At 38.1% G+C, this 15,292-nt stretch overlaps 1 protein-coding gene across 1 annotated transcript; it reads right to left on the bottom strand.

Annotated features, from left to right (window-relative positions):
- Nucleotides 1-895: 895 nt before the first annotated feature.
- On the bottom strand, nt 896-5,501 carry LOC308686226 (uncharacterized protein). The gene is made up of 4 exons (XM_081394593.1): nt 5,433-5,501; nt 4,979-5,064; nt 1,920-1,942; nt 896-1,616 (listed from the first exon to the last, which is right to left on the bottom strand). The coding sequence occupies exons 1-4, from the start codon at nt 5,491-5,493 to the stop codon at nt 1,403-1,405; spliced, it is 384 nt and encodes a 127-aa protein (XP_081250719.1). The 5' UTR covers nt 5,494-5,501; the 3' UTR covers nt 896-1,402.
- Between the last annotated feature and the right edge of the window lie 9,791 nt (nt 5,502-15,292).

Below are 15,292 nucleotides of genomic sequence, written 5' to 3'. Positions count from 1 at the left end.
ATGATATCATCATCATCCATTAATAAATTATCATGTAACTTGCTTATATGTGAAATTTTGGACTTTGTCTGTACACGTCTATTTTTCTTACTTGAATTCACACAGGTGTCAACCGATTTGCACATAGTTGCTGGTTTGTCTACACGTGTTTGTTTACCAGTGTCTGCGACACACTTACTCTGCTTTGTTGCTCTCGTACGTGAAACTTGTGTGACGCTTTTTTTAACAGACTTACATGACCTTGTCTCAACAGTTAAAGGTTTGGAACTTAACTCGGCATTAACTGTAGGTCCAACAATGACATCATCCATTAATACATTGTCATGCAACTTGCTCACATGTGAAACTTTCGACGTGGTCTGCACCCGTTTATCTTTCTTACTTGAATCCAGACATGTCTTAACAGATTTGCACATAGTTGCTGGTTTCTGTGCACATGTTCGTTCACCAGAGTCTCCAACACACTTACTCTGCTCTGCTGCACTCGTAGGTGAAACTTGTGCGACGTTGCCTTGTTGACCAGACCTACATGAACGCATCTCAGCACTCGTTGCCTTATCGATTACTGTTGCTGTCACACCCGTCACTTCAAATGATTCTCCCTGACCTTTCAGTGATGTGGCAAGGTTATCAACATGATAAAACAACATGTAAATGTCGTCACAATAAACTACTACGCTTGTGCCTGCATTAGACTTAACCATACCTTTATCATCACGTGAATGGGAATCAACCACAGCAAACATTGACCCTGCCTTTATAACTGCACAAATGTAGCCATAAATGTTCAACAAACATGCATCAGACTGAAACAGGGCCCTCTGAAGTGCATCCTCTATAGACATGCACACACCTCTCAATGCACCATCATACACATCATTACCAAAAACACCACTCAGAGAATCTGACATCTTTATTGAGAATGTTGTGTTGAAGAGTGTGTGCACAGTTGGCAATTCTGGAACAGCAACATAACCACGCCATGCTGAATCATTGATCTTCCCCTGTAAGTCCATGGATGTGTACAGGTCATCTCCATGCAACAGAACAGCATCCAGGTCATCTCTTGTCCACGTCAGCACATCCTTCAGCACACTCATCATGACTGCTGTGATGCTGTTTGCTGCACACTGTCTGCCACGGTTGAAACCAAATCTGGAATCAGCTTGATGGAAGGAACCCTGTAAGACTCTCTGTGGAAAATAATCAGAGTTATCGACATCAAGAGATGAACACATCGGAAGGTTATTGGAATCCATTGAAACATTATTGCAAGCCATTGAGGGGTTATTGTAAACCATTGAGGGATTATTGTAAACCATTGAAAAATTATTGGAACCCATTGAAAGGTTATTGGAAGTCATTGGAAGGTTATTGGAAGTCATTGGAAGGTTATTGGAAGTCATTGGAAGGTTTTTGGAAGGTATTTGGAAGTTTTTGGCAATTGCCGGAAAGTTTTGGAAATCCAGGCTCTCGACAGTAGAACCAGAGAACGATGCCTTTTTTTCAAGAGGAGGCATAACCTCAGCCAACTCCATGGAGGAAGTGAGCAGAACGCGCTCAGCATTCCTCCTCTTTGCCGCCCGGGACCGACGGAAACCCTTTCCACGTGGCATCTGCAATTATATGAAAACACACAGACATATACAGACATATATATATATATATATATATTTATTTGTGCCCTTAATTTGTACATCCTTTTTGACAAAAACGTTCTCCTGAACACATTACAAATGTGTTTACATTCACAAAAATACACGGGTACAAAAATAATTTTTCATTATAACTAAATTACCAATGACCAATTGATTCAATTAACTTGTAAACTGTAAAATAAAGCATGTATTTAACTTCTACACAATGCCTTGTATTACCTATATTTTCACATAGATAAAAAATAGTTTACCAGGCCTTACCTTAGATTACTTCTGAAAGTCTTCTGAAACACAAGGAAAAATCTCAAATTCAGTTCACACAACATTAATAGACAATTAGTCACCAATTATGATAATCAATTATAATAATCAATTTCAATGAGTATCAGTATTTGTTTCATTAAAAAGACAAACTCATAAAATTCATTAAAAATATATATATAATTAGTCTTTTCAATCTATTAAAAATGTACTACATTACACATTCACCAAATAATCACTATTAAAAATATTTGAGCTTTTAATGATTTTATATTGTAATCATTTCACAGTTATTCTCCACATTAGAAGCAAATTAATCTCAGTGGCATCATTTCAAAGACAGGGCTTAACCTAAACCAGGATTAGGCCTTAGTTCAATTATGATATTTAAGTAGGTTTTATAAACATGCCCTAGAAAAAACATTACTAGTGTGCATATTGAGACAAAACAATGATATTAAATAATATATATTTTGATAATATAATATATATTTTAAGATATGTCTAAAATCACTCAAACATGCATTTTACCCTTGGACTAGCTTAAGCCTTGAATGTGAAACCAATGGAGTAAATTTTAAATATTTAATTGAGGATAGGAGCAGAATGCAACTCAATGCATATATTTATAATATTTAAGAGTGCTGGCCTACATAATTAGAATACGTAAAGTAGCACAGAGGCAACACTATACACTTTTATTTGCACAGACGTGTTTCTACGCATGCCATCACGCAGATCGTCAAACTTCATTAAATATTATTTCTCGTAAGGTTCGAGTGGTGTCGTGTGTGTGTGTGTGTGTGACAGAGAGGAATTAGAAACAAGCAGAATGTGGTTGTTTGTAAAGCACACGCATCATCATGTATCTGTTTTAAAACTAAGCTAAGACATAAATCTGAAATTATCTTAATCAATATAGAATCGCTGGAGAGAATCTATAACACAATATCACATAAATTAAACAAACTGTTATGCGTAGCGTGCCAAGTTGATGCTTCATCTGCAATACAAACTGGTTTACTCTCGCACATCACGGGACCAGACTGTAATCGCAGCTTTGCACTTAAAAAAAAATGCATTTCATCATATCACAAATGCAATTAATTGTTCATCGCTAAGCTAACACATATGTATCTGTTACACTATATAGTGTCTGTATAGAATTAATAGTAGAATGAAGTAGAGAAATAATAACAAATAATATTTTGTAAACCAGCTGTTTCGTTGCAGTAATGAAACAAAACACATCAATACAAATGTCAGGATCCCAATGAACACTTAAATTAAAACATAACAAACCAGTATATAATACATACATGCACGTAAGCGTGGCCAATGTGGCAAAAATATCATATAACGATTATTTAAATAAAATAAAAAATCACAATTAACAAATTTATCACAGTTCTTTTTATGTTGGTTTTACCATTTTGCAAGTAACTAATCTCCCTATTTTTTAAACAAAACATTACAAGGTAACAAAAAGTAACAAAAAAAAATAATTGCAAGCATTTAGGCCAAAGTGGCAAACATAAAAATCGTTGTCAATATTTTCTTTGTTATTAAAAATTACAAACAAAGATACACATTGCATATACACACCAAAATATTCAAATAAACAATGCTTTATATATTATTATTACTTTTCACCTACAGTAGGTGTTAAACAGTAACATTAAAATACAAAAATAAAACACTAAATTGACTTTACTGTATTTATAGATTGATTCGTATTAAAGCTACTAGTAAAGTTCTCAGTCAACAGCAAATAGTTATTTTCTCCTAGTCCCCATTGACTTCCTTAGTATAGTTTTCCCTACTATGCAATTCAATGGAGGTCAGCAACTTTATGGATAGATACATTATTCAAAATATCTTATTTTGTGTTCAGCACAAGAAAGAAATTAATACAGGTTTGGAGCAAATTTAGAATGAGTAAAAAATGACACAATTATCATTTTTGAGTGAACTTTTCTTTTAATGATAAGCCGAAACATGTTTATTATAAGGCTACTCTGTCACTTTAAGACCTGCACGCGACGCGTCTAATACACGCATGACTCGCACCCAGTTTTCTCTCAAATGTTTTCTTGCTTTCACTTTAGTCATAAACCAAATGTGTTTACGTAAATCTTTTATTGACAAGTATTGGCTTAATAAGACACAAAGACAACTTAGTCCATTAACCAAGGCGCTGTTTAACAGGCTTTAAGTGTCTAACATACACTTCGGGTTTAATGCGCTCAGAAACACGCATGAACAGCGCATCAGCACACGAATGAAATATTTAACCATGCAAATGCAAATAATGCCCTTTAGTGAATTGCAGTGTCCCGTGAGTGTAACTCTACCTCTGCATTAACATGTGATGTCAATGCACGTCGCGTTGTACAGTGGCGGAAACGCCAGAAAACTGATAAAATGTGTGCTACTATTGCATGATAATATATTTCTTCAAAAGTAGATCGTGAACGTATTTTAATCATCTACGAACAAAACTCGTACAATCTGAATTCATTCCGATGAATGAATCTGAATATTGTTTACATGGACACTAAACGTGATCAAAAAGCATTCGCACTACAAATGACAACCGGAATATTTACCTCACAGAACAATACGCACTTTAGTCTGTCGCATTTCGTGTTGTTTTCTTATGAATCATGATAGGCTCTCTCAAAATGGTACAAATACGCACATTCCTACACGTACTGAACTAAAGTTAATGCTCTCTTCAACGACCACAGGATTCGAGAATAACATATTTTCAAACGAATCATACCTTCAAAACACCTCATCTATACAACACACTACATATAGGATTATTTTAAAATACTTTTGCATGCTATTTTGTTAAGATTAACGTTAGCTTTACAACACCACAATGAGCAAACCTCATTAAATTAAAACACCAACTAACGCCTATTTCTCACAAATAAACATACACGTCAACTAATATACACATACTTCAAATTATGTTAGATATATTATGAATAAGCAATAATAAATACTGATTAATAAGATTATATAGACAACACATGAGAGCACGTTCTTACCGTTAGAGAAATGGGAACACAATAACTTCCTACCAACCGGAAATGTTCTCTCTGCCAACAGTCGCAGCTCCCCCAGTGGCTGGGATCTGGGAATGAATAAACATTTACCCTCCTTGCATACATAGCATAACTTTTACTTTATTACATTAACATAACTGACCATTTATTCACCAGGGGTCTCATTTATAAAGCGTGCGTACGCACAAAACGGGGCTGGAAACGTACGTACGCCAGTTCCCACGCAAAGGTTGTGATCTATAAAAAACAAACTTGACGGGAGAATATGCGCACCTTTAAGCAAACATTGAGCCGTGCGTACGCACATTCTGGAGACAAAGGGAATTGGCGACACCGATGGTGAGCTGGAGTTAATTGTCTTTTTGGTCACTTTTAGACAGAAAATCAAAAGAAAATTTAACATACAGAAAAATAATACAAATATAATTTCACTCACCAAGCTTGTCACTTGAAGCAAATATCCATCCCTTCTTAAATGTCCGCGCCAGCGAGCGCATTGGGCCGTTTGAAACTGACGCAAATAACAGTTTAAATAAATAAAATAATGATTTAAACTATGTTTTACTTCTAATATATACATTTAGATTAAATATGCCATTCATATTAATGCAGTTGCACTTAAACATGAAATCATTACTCAGAAGTTACAACATTTTTATATTCAAATTCAGTCAATAGAAATATTTGTTGTGGATGCAATGTTTTTGAACACTTTTCCTCTGGCATGCTGTGTTTTAATGTTTTAACCACAGAGAAAACTGCTTATCATGATAATACCAGATTGTCTGAGAAAATAGTTTCGTGCAAATAATGCCCAAGGCCTATCTGTTTCCATTAAAAATATCAATTAAAAATACAATACGGCCAGTGGAAAAGATTGAGAAAAACTTTCTCTGAAATGTATTTAACACTATTTGATGTATGTATTCAAAAACAAGGCAAGGATAGGCAACAACTTGATTTTTATTAATGTAATGTGTCTTGTACCGTTAAACGTTATCACGTGTATGAATAATCATATGCAAATGATATGCAGATGAGGATCTACATAGTAAAATAGGCGTTGTAAGCTGTTCGTGGTCATTCCACAAAATTGGTGCCTTTTGTGTCCCTGAGAAATAATCAGACGTAGAATTACTATAACAACAAATAAATTTGTGATTTAAAAACATAATAGTACTATGTATTATTTCCTCAAGATTACATTAAATTAAAGTCATTTATATATTATTTTAAATAATAAAAATTGCATTTATGCTGATAATGGTAAAGTTTTTGGCCTGTCCCTCCCTGTGATTGTTCTTTTTCAGCAGGACTTTTAATTTGCAAATTGAACACAAAATTATACAACAATCACATTTTCATATTTTTCTAAGTATAGTGTCACTGTTAAGCAATGTTTTGGCATAAATATACATTATTTTTAATAAAATATAAATAATTTTATCGGTATCCCCTGATTTCATGTCATGCCTGTTACCCTCACCAAACACCCCTTGTAAAATAATGGTACATTCCTGTGACATCACTTCCAGAAAGTTACATCATCTCTCATTCATTATTCCAACAGTTAGAACACAAGCAAGTTTCTCTCTCTCTTCTATAATACTCTATTTTGATGATTTATTAGGTTTAACTGAGGTGCGGACATCATGCAATGTCAAAACTGTTACTGATTGTTAAAGTATAAATTTAAATTAATGTAATCAATATCTACAAGTAATATCCTTTCAAAGTGTACAACATGTGCTTTTGTGGCCTTGCCCTAATAGCTAGCAATTAGCAAATTAGCTTGAATTTGTCAAACCTGTTACTGTCAGGCCTGTTACTTTTGTATAGTAACAGGTTTTGACATGTGGGGTAACAGGGATGACATAGATTAGGTGTCACCTTAGCCACACTGTTTTTAAAGTTTATCGGTGTAAATTGCTAACATTTTTAAAGGTCATCCTGGGTGTTTTATTGAGCTAATGCCTATATCATTTAGAGTTGGTATTGCTGGTGCATCTGTATCATCTCAGGGAACCGAGGTTACGCTAGCATGCAGGGATGCCAGATCAACCCCTTGGCCTGAAAGAGGAGGTCCCTCCTCACTGGTATCAACCATGGAGCAGTGCTCGTCAGCTGCATCAGAACTGGGAACCAGGCTTGGTTCGTCCAGAGCGGAGCCACAAGTAGCACTGCGCATCCGTTTTCCCTGATTCGCCCTAATACCTGCGGTAAGAGCGTGACGGGGGGAAAAGCATAGAGCAGGCAGCGGGGCCAGATGTGAGCCAGCGCATCCCTGCTCTTGGAGAAAAAGTCCGAACAGTGAGCATTTTCCTGAGACACAAATGGGTCTACCTTCGCTCTGCCGAATATCTTCCACAGCAGTTGGACTGTCTGCGGATGTAAAGACCATTCCCCTGCCAGAACATTGTTCCTGAACAGTCTGCCTGGTCCTACATTCAGGTGACCTGGCACGTGCGCTGCTCTCAGCAAGCGCAGATTATGCTGAGCCCAGATCAGGAGGCGTTCCGTCAGCCTGTAAAGGCTTCGGGATCTGATACCTCCTTGGGAATTTATATAGGCCACCACCGACATGTTGTCCGATCGGACCAAGACGCGGTATCCTTTTATTTTGGGACAGAAAACGCCTCAGCGCATTGTCAACTGCCATAATTTCCAGGCAGTTTATGTGTAGAAGCTTTTCCCGTTCTGACCACTGGCCAAAGAACGGTCTGCCCTCGAGCAGCGCTCCCCATCCCGAGGTGGAGGCGTCCTTGGACACTACCTTCACACTCGAGGAAGTCCCCAGGCTTACACCTGACCTGTACCAGTCGGTCGCTTTCCAAGGTTTCAGAGCTGAGATGCATTTTTGATCTACCTTGAGGCATAAGAGACCGGAGGTCCACGCTCGACGCAGTACTCGCGCTTTAGCCAGAACAGGCCAAACGGCAGGACTTTGTTTTTGACACCAAACTTTGCATGTCTCATTGTCACTTCACTCTGACCACATCACATCAGTTTTGTGACTGCGCCACCTACTGGTCAAAAGTGATAATCCATTAAATCATATTTTTAATTACTTTTTATATGATTTTTCAGCCATTTCGCCTAAAATCATACTTTTTCGTACTCCTCCTAGACCGTTTGTCCGAATTTCACCAAAATCGAATCGTATCATCTCCAGACCGTGCCGACTAAAAGTTATGTATTTCGTGTCGATTGACGAAACTGTTTTCATATAGCGCAGCAGCAAAGTTGAGGCATGATGCTAAAAGCACTATTCAGGCTTTATCTCTGCAATGCCTTGACATATTAACACCAAACTAGTTATGTGTCATTGTCACTTCACACTGACCACATCACATCAGTTTTGTAACTGCTCCACCTATTGGTCAAAAGTGATAATCCATTAAATCATATTCTAAATTACTTTTCATATGATTTTTCAGCCATTTCATCTAAAATCCTCTTTAAATGTATTTAATTGCTCATTGTTCCAGTTGGTCTGACACCTTCAGCCAAGTTGGCATATCCTGTCATCTGCTTGCGCTTGGCCCCGATAATTGCTGCTTGCAGCTATATTTATTATTATTATTATTATTATTATTCTTCCGCCATGGGAGTCTATGGCAGCCCATAGAACCGATTGCGGGAAAGTTGTTTTGGTTTGACATTCTGATAGAGGACCGTCTCAACATTAAATACACCAATTTTGGTGTTTCTAAGTCATTCCCTCTAGCGCCACCACCTGTCCAAAGTTTCACTTTTATTTTGCTAATAACTTTTGAACCAAAAGGCCAATCAGCGAAATTCTTTTTTCCTCTGATTCCTGAGCTCATGGCGATTCGATTGCACCCTATGACGTCATTTGCCGTCATAAAAATATGGCCGCCATCTTGAATTTTAAAAAAAAGCTACTTTTTCGAACTCGTCCTAGACGGTTTGTCCGATTTGCACGAAAATTGAACCAGATCATCTTCAGGTAGTGCTGACAAAAAGTTATGGAATTCAAATGGATTCGTCAAACCGTTTTCAATAAACGCACAAATACATTTTACGTAGCGCTAGCAAAAACAGTCGTAAGGCCGTATCTCCGCAACGGTTTATCGTATTCAGACCAAACTTGGTACTTGTACTCACAAGCATGACCTGAGGCTACATGCTGTGTTTCGGCGCAGCGCCACCTACTGGTCCGGAGATATGAAAAATGGCTATTTTTGCTTATAACTTCTGAACAGTTTGTCCAAAAATCATACAATTGGTCTCGTTAGATTCAGGGCAACATGCCGAGTCGACTGATATCCAATTTGACCATATCGGTCATTTTGGCTGTCGGCCATTTTGAATTTTGTGCTAAAATTCTGTATTTTATGAACGCATGAACGGATTGTTACGAAACGTGGTATGGGTCATCAGCACAATGCCCTGAATGAGCCTGAGAAGTTTCGAAACAGCGCCACCTAGTGGTGAATTTTTTTTTTCAAATGCTTATAACTTTGGGTGTGGTCGACTTATTTTCACGAAACTCATCTTTTTAGACTCCTGAATCGTTGCCGAGTCCTACGATACCAAACATGCTAGGTTTCGCCTTACGGTTTGTGTAGCGTTGTGATTTAGCGCTTAAAAAACATTTGGCTATATCTTTGAAACCGCTAGTCCGATCGAGACGAAACCACCGTCAGAAGTTTGGAAACATAGGTCGATAGCTATACGCCAATGCCCAAATGCGAAAATATTGATGTTTAGGGGTACTAATTTCCAATCAAAGTCATGTGTCAGTCATTTTTTTCGTGTTTTTTCATATAAATGTCTATAACTCCGAAGCGAATTGAGATATTTTCACCAAAATTGACACACATATGTATGGGCTCACTCTGAGGACACGTAAAAAAAATTGTGGGACTGAGCCTCTTGGTGGCGCTATAATTGAACAAAATATGAAATTCCCATTGACTTCAATACAGTTTTGTGAAATAAAATGCTATACTAAACAAATGCATTGGTGTAATATTACGAAACTCAGATTGTGTCATCAGCACCATCCCCTGAAGGCAACCAAAATATTTCAAGACAGCGCCACCTAGTGGTCAAAAGTTATAACAAAATTTCCAAAAAGGCTAATAACTTTTGAATAAGTCTGGCTATTGAAATTCCACGGTTCTTAATAGATTCCTTGGGTCAAGCCGAGAACATAGATACCAAGTTTTCCTTATTTGGCCAAACTTCCTGTCCGCCATCTTGATTTTCATTCAAAACCTACTTTTCGAACTCCTCCTAGACCGTTTGTCCGATTTTCACCAAAATCGAATCGTATCATCTCCAGACTGTGCCGACAAAAAGTTATGGATTTCGTGTCGATTGATGAAACCGTTTTCGTATAGCACAGCAGCAAAGTTGAGGCATGATGCCAAAATGACTATTCAGGCTTTATATCTGCAATGCCTCGACATATTGACACAAAACTTTGTATGTGTCACTGTCTACTTACTCTGACCACACCACATCAATTTCGTAACAGCGCCACCTTTTGGTCAAAAGTGACAATCCATTAAATCATATTTTGAATCACTTTTTACATGATTTTTCAGCCATTTCGCCTAAAATCCTCTTTAAATGTCTTTAATTGCTCATTGTTGCAGTTGGTCTGACACTTTCAGACATTTTGGCATGTCTTGTCGTCTTATTCTGCTTGGCCCCGGTAATTGCTGCTTGCAGCTATATTTATTAGGGGCCAAGCACCGAAGGTGCGGAGGCACCTATTGTATCTGTTCCGTTTCTTATTATTATTATTATTATTATTATTATTATTATTCTTCCGCCATGGGAGTCTATGGCAGCCCATAGAACCGATTGCGGGAAAGTTGTTTTGGTTTGACATTCTGATAGAGGACCGTCTCAACATTAAATACACCAATTTTGGTGTTTCTAAGTCATTCCCTCTAGCGCCACCACCTGTCCAAAGTTTCACTTTTACTTTGCTAATAACTTTTGAACCGTAAGGCCAATCAGCGAAATTCTTTTTTTCTCTGATTCCTGAGCTCATGGCGATTCGATTGCACCCTATGACGTCATTTTCCGTCATAAAAATATGGCCGCCATCTTGAATTTTCAAAAAAAGCTACTTTTTCGAACTCGTCCTAGACGGTTTGTCCGATTTGCACGAAAATTGAACCAGATCATCTTCAGGTAGTGCTGACAAAAAGTTATGGAATTCAAATGGATTCGTCAAACCGTTTTCGATAAACGCACAAATACATTTTACGTAGCGCTAGCAAAAACAGTCGTAAGGCCGTATCTCCGCAACGGTTTATCGTATTCAGACCAAACTTGGTACATGTACTCACAAGCATGACCTGAGGCTACATGCTGTGTTTCGGCGCAGCGCCACCTACTGGTCCGGAGATATGAAAAATGGCTATTTTTGCTTATAACTTCTGAACAGTTTGTCCAAAAATCATACAATTGGTCTCGTTAGATTCAGGGCAACATGCCGAGTCGACTGATATCCAATTTGACCATATCGGTCATTTTGGCTGTCGGCCATTTTGAATTTTGTGCTAAAATTCTGTATTTTATGAACGCATGAACGGATTGTTACGAAACGTGGTATGGGTCATCAGCACAATGCCCTGAATGAGCCTGAGAAGTTTCGAAACAGCGCCACCTAGTGGTGAATTTTTTTTTTCAAATGCTTATAACTTTGGGTGTGGTCGACTTATTTTCACGAAACTCATCTTTTTAGACTCCTGAATCGTTGCCGAGTCCTACGATACCAAACATGCTAGGTTTCGCCTTACGGTTTGTGTAACGTTGTGATTTAGCGCTTAAAAAACATTTGGCTATATCTTTGAAACCGCTAGTCCGATCGAGACGAAACCACCGTCAGAAGTTTGGAAACATAGGTCGATAGCTATACGCCAATGCCCAAATGCGAAAATATTGATGTTTAGGGGTACTAATTTCCAATCAAAGTCATGTGTCAGTCATTTTTTTCGTGTTTTTTCATATAAATGTCTATAACTCCGAAGCGAATTGAGATATTTTCACCAAAATTGACACACATATGTATGGGCTCACTCTGAGGACACGTAAAAAAAATTGTGGGACTGAGCCTCTTGGTGGCGCTATAATTGAACAAAATATGAAATTCCCATTGACTTCAATACAGTTTTGTGAAATAAAATGCTATACTAAACAAATGCATTGGTGTAATATTACGAAACTCAGATTGTGTCATCAGCACCATCCCCTGAAGGCAACCAAAATATTTCAAGACAGCGCCACCTAGTGGTCAAAAGTTATAACAAAATTTCCAAAAAGGCTAATAACTTTTGAATAAATCTGGCTATTGAAATGCCACGGGTCTTAATAGATTCCTTGGGTCAAGCCGAGAACATAGATACCAAGTTTTCCTTATTTGGCCAAACTTCCTGTCCGCCATCTTGATTTTCATTCAAAACCTACTTTTTCGAACTCCTCCTAGACCGTTTGTCCGATTTTCACCAAAATCGAATCGTATCATCTCCAGACTGTGCCGACAAAAAGTTATGGATTTCGTGTCGATTGATGAAACCGTTTTCGTATAGCACAGCAGCAAAGTTGAGGCATGATGCCAAAATGACTATTCAGGCTTTATATCTGCAATGCCTCGACATATTGACACAAAACTTTGTATGTGTCACTGTCTCCTTACTCTGACCACACCACATCAATTTCGTAACAGCGCCACCTTTTGGTCAAAAGTGACAATCCATTAAATCATATTTTGAATCACTTTTTACATGATTTTTCAGCCATTTCGCCTAAAATCCTCTTTAAATGTCTTTAATTGCTCGTTGTTGCAGTTGGTCTGACACTTTCAGACATGTTGGCATGTCTTGTCGTCTTATTCTGCTTGGCCCCGGTAATGGCTGCTTGCAGCTATATTTATTATTATTATTATTATTATTCCGCCATGGGAGTCTATGGCAGCCCATAGAACCGATTGCGGGAAAGTTGTTTTGGTTTGACATTCTGATAGAGGACCGTCTCAACATTAAATACACCAATTTTGGTGTTTCTAAGTCATTCCCTCTAGCGCCACCACCTGTCCAAAGTTTCACTTTTATTTTGCTAATAACTTTTGAACCGTAAGGCCAATCAGCGAAATTCTTTTTTCCTCTGATTCCTGAGCTCATGGCGATTCGATTGCACCCTATGACGTCATTTGCCGTCATAAAAATATGGCCGCCATCTTGAATTTTCAAAAAAAGCTACTTTTTCGAACTCGTCCTAGACGGTTTGTCCGATTTGCACGAAAATTGAACCAGATCATCTTCAGGTAGTGCTGACAAAAAGTTATGGAATTCAAATGGATTCGTCAAACCGTTTTCAATAAACGCACAAATACATTTTACGTAGCGCTAGCAAAAACAGTCGTAAGGCCGTATCTCCGCAACGGTTTATCGTATTCAGACCAAACTTGGTACTTGTACTCACAAGCATGACCTGAGGCTACATGCTGTGTTTCGGCGCAGCGCCACCTACTGGTCCGGAGATATGAAAAATGGCTATTTTTGCTTATAACTTCTGAACAGTTTGTCCAAAAATCATACAATTGGTCTCGTTAGATTCAGGGCAACATGCCGAGTCGACTGATATCCAATTTGACCATATCGGTCATTTTGGCTGTCGGCCATTTTGAATTTTGTGCTAAAATTCTGTATTTTATGAACGCATGAACGGATTGTTACGAAATGTGGTATGGGTCATCAGCACAATGCCCTGAATGAGCCTGAGAAGTTTCGAAACAGCGCCACCTAGTGGTGAATTTTTTTTTTCAAATGCTTATAACTTTGGGTGTGGTCGACTTATTTTCACGAAACTCATCTTTTTAGACTCCTGAATCGTTGCCGAGTCCTACGATACCAAACATGCTAGGTTTCGCCTTACGGTTTGTGTAGCGTTGTGATTTAGCGCTTAAAAAACATTTGGCTATATCTTTGAAACCGCTAGTCCGATCGAGACGAAACCACCGTCAGAAGTTTGGAAACATAGGTCGATAGCTATACGCCAATGCCCAAATGCGAAAATATTGATGTTTAGGGGTACTAATTTCCAATCAAAGTCATGTGTCAGTCATTTTTTTCGTGTTTTTTCATATAAATGTCTATAACTCCGAAGCGAATTGAGATATTTTCACCAAAATTGACACACATATGTATGGGCTCACTCTGAGGACACGTAAAAAAAATTGTGGGACTGAGCCTCTTGGTGGCGCTATAATTGAACAAAATATGAAATTCCCATTGACTTCAATACAGTTTTGTGAAATAAAATGCTATACTAAACAAATGCATTGGTGTAATATTACGAAACTCAGATTGTGTCATCAGCACCATCCCCTGAAGGCAACCAAAATATTTCAAGACAGCGCCACCTCGTGGTCAAAAGTTATAACAAAATTTCCAAAAAGGCTAATAACTTTTGAATAAATCTGGCTATTGAAATGCCACGGGTCTTAATAGATTCCTTGGGTCAAGCCGAGAACATAGATACCAAGTTTTCCTTATTTGGCCAAACTTCCTGTCCGCCATCTTGATTTTCATTCAAAACCTACTTTTTCTAACTCCTCCTAGACCGTTTGTCCGATTTTCACCAAAATCGAATCGTATCATCTCCAGACTGTGCCGACAAAAAGTTATGGATTTCGTGTCGATTGATGAAACCGTTTTCGTATAGCACAGCAGCAAAGTTGAGGCATGATGCCAAAATGACTATTCAGGCTTTATATCTGCAATGCCTCGACATATTGACACAAAACTTTGTATGTGTCACTGTCTCCTTACTCTGACCACACCACATCAATTTCGTAACAGCGCCACCTTTTGGTCAAAAGTGACAATCCATTAAATCATATTTTGAATCACTTTTTACATGATTTTTCAGCCATTTCGCCTAAAATCCTCTTTAAATGTCTTTAATTGCTCATTGTTGCAGTTGGTCTGACACTTTCAGACATGTTGGCATGTCTTGTCGTCTTATTCTGCTTGGCCCCGGTAATTGCTGCTTGCAGCTATATTTATTATTATTATTCTTCCTTCTTCCGACTGGGAGTCTATGGCAGCCCATAGAACCGATCGCGGGAAAGTTGTAATGATTTGACATTCTAATAGAGGACAGTCCCAACATTAAATACACCAATTTTGGTGTGTCTAAGTCTTTCCCTCTAGCGCCACCAACTGTCCAAAGTTGCACTCATGTTTATGCTAATAACTTTTGAACCACAAGGGCTAGAAACAAAATTCTTTTTTCCTCTGATTCCTGAGC

The sequence above is a fragment of the Scardinius erythrophthalmus genome, assembly GCF_964197995.2.
Source record: "Scardinius erythrophthalmus genome assembly, contig: HAP1_SCAFFOLD_47, whole genome shotgun sequence".
In the NCBI taxonomy this organism is placed as follows: domain Eukaryota; kingdom Metazoa; phylum Chordata; class Actinopteri; order Cypriniformes; family Leuciscidae; genus Scardinius; species Scardinius erythrophthalmus.
This window is presented reverse-complemented; position numbering and strand designations above follow the sequence as displayed.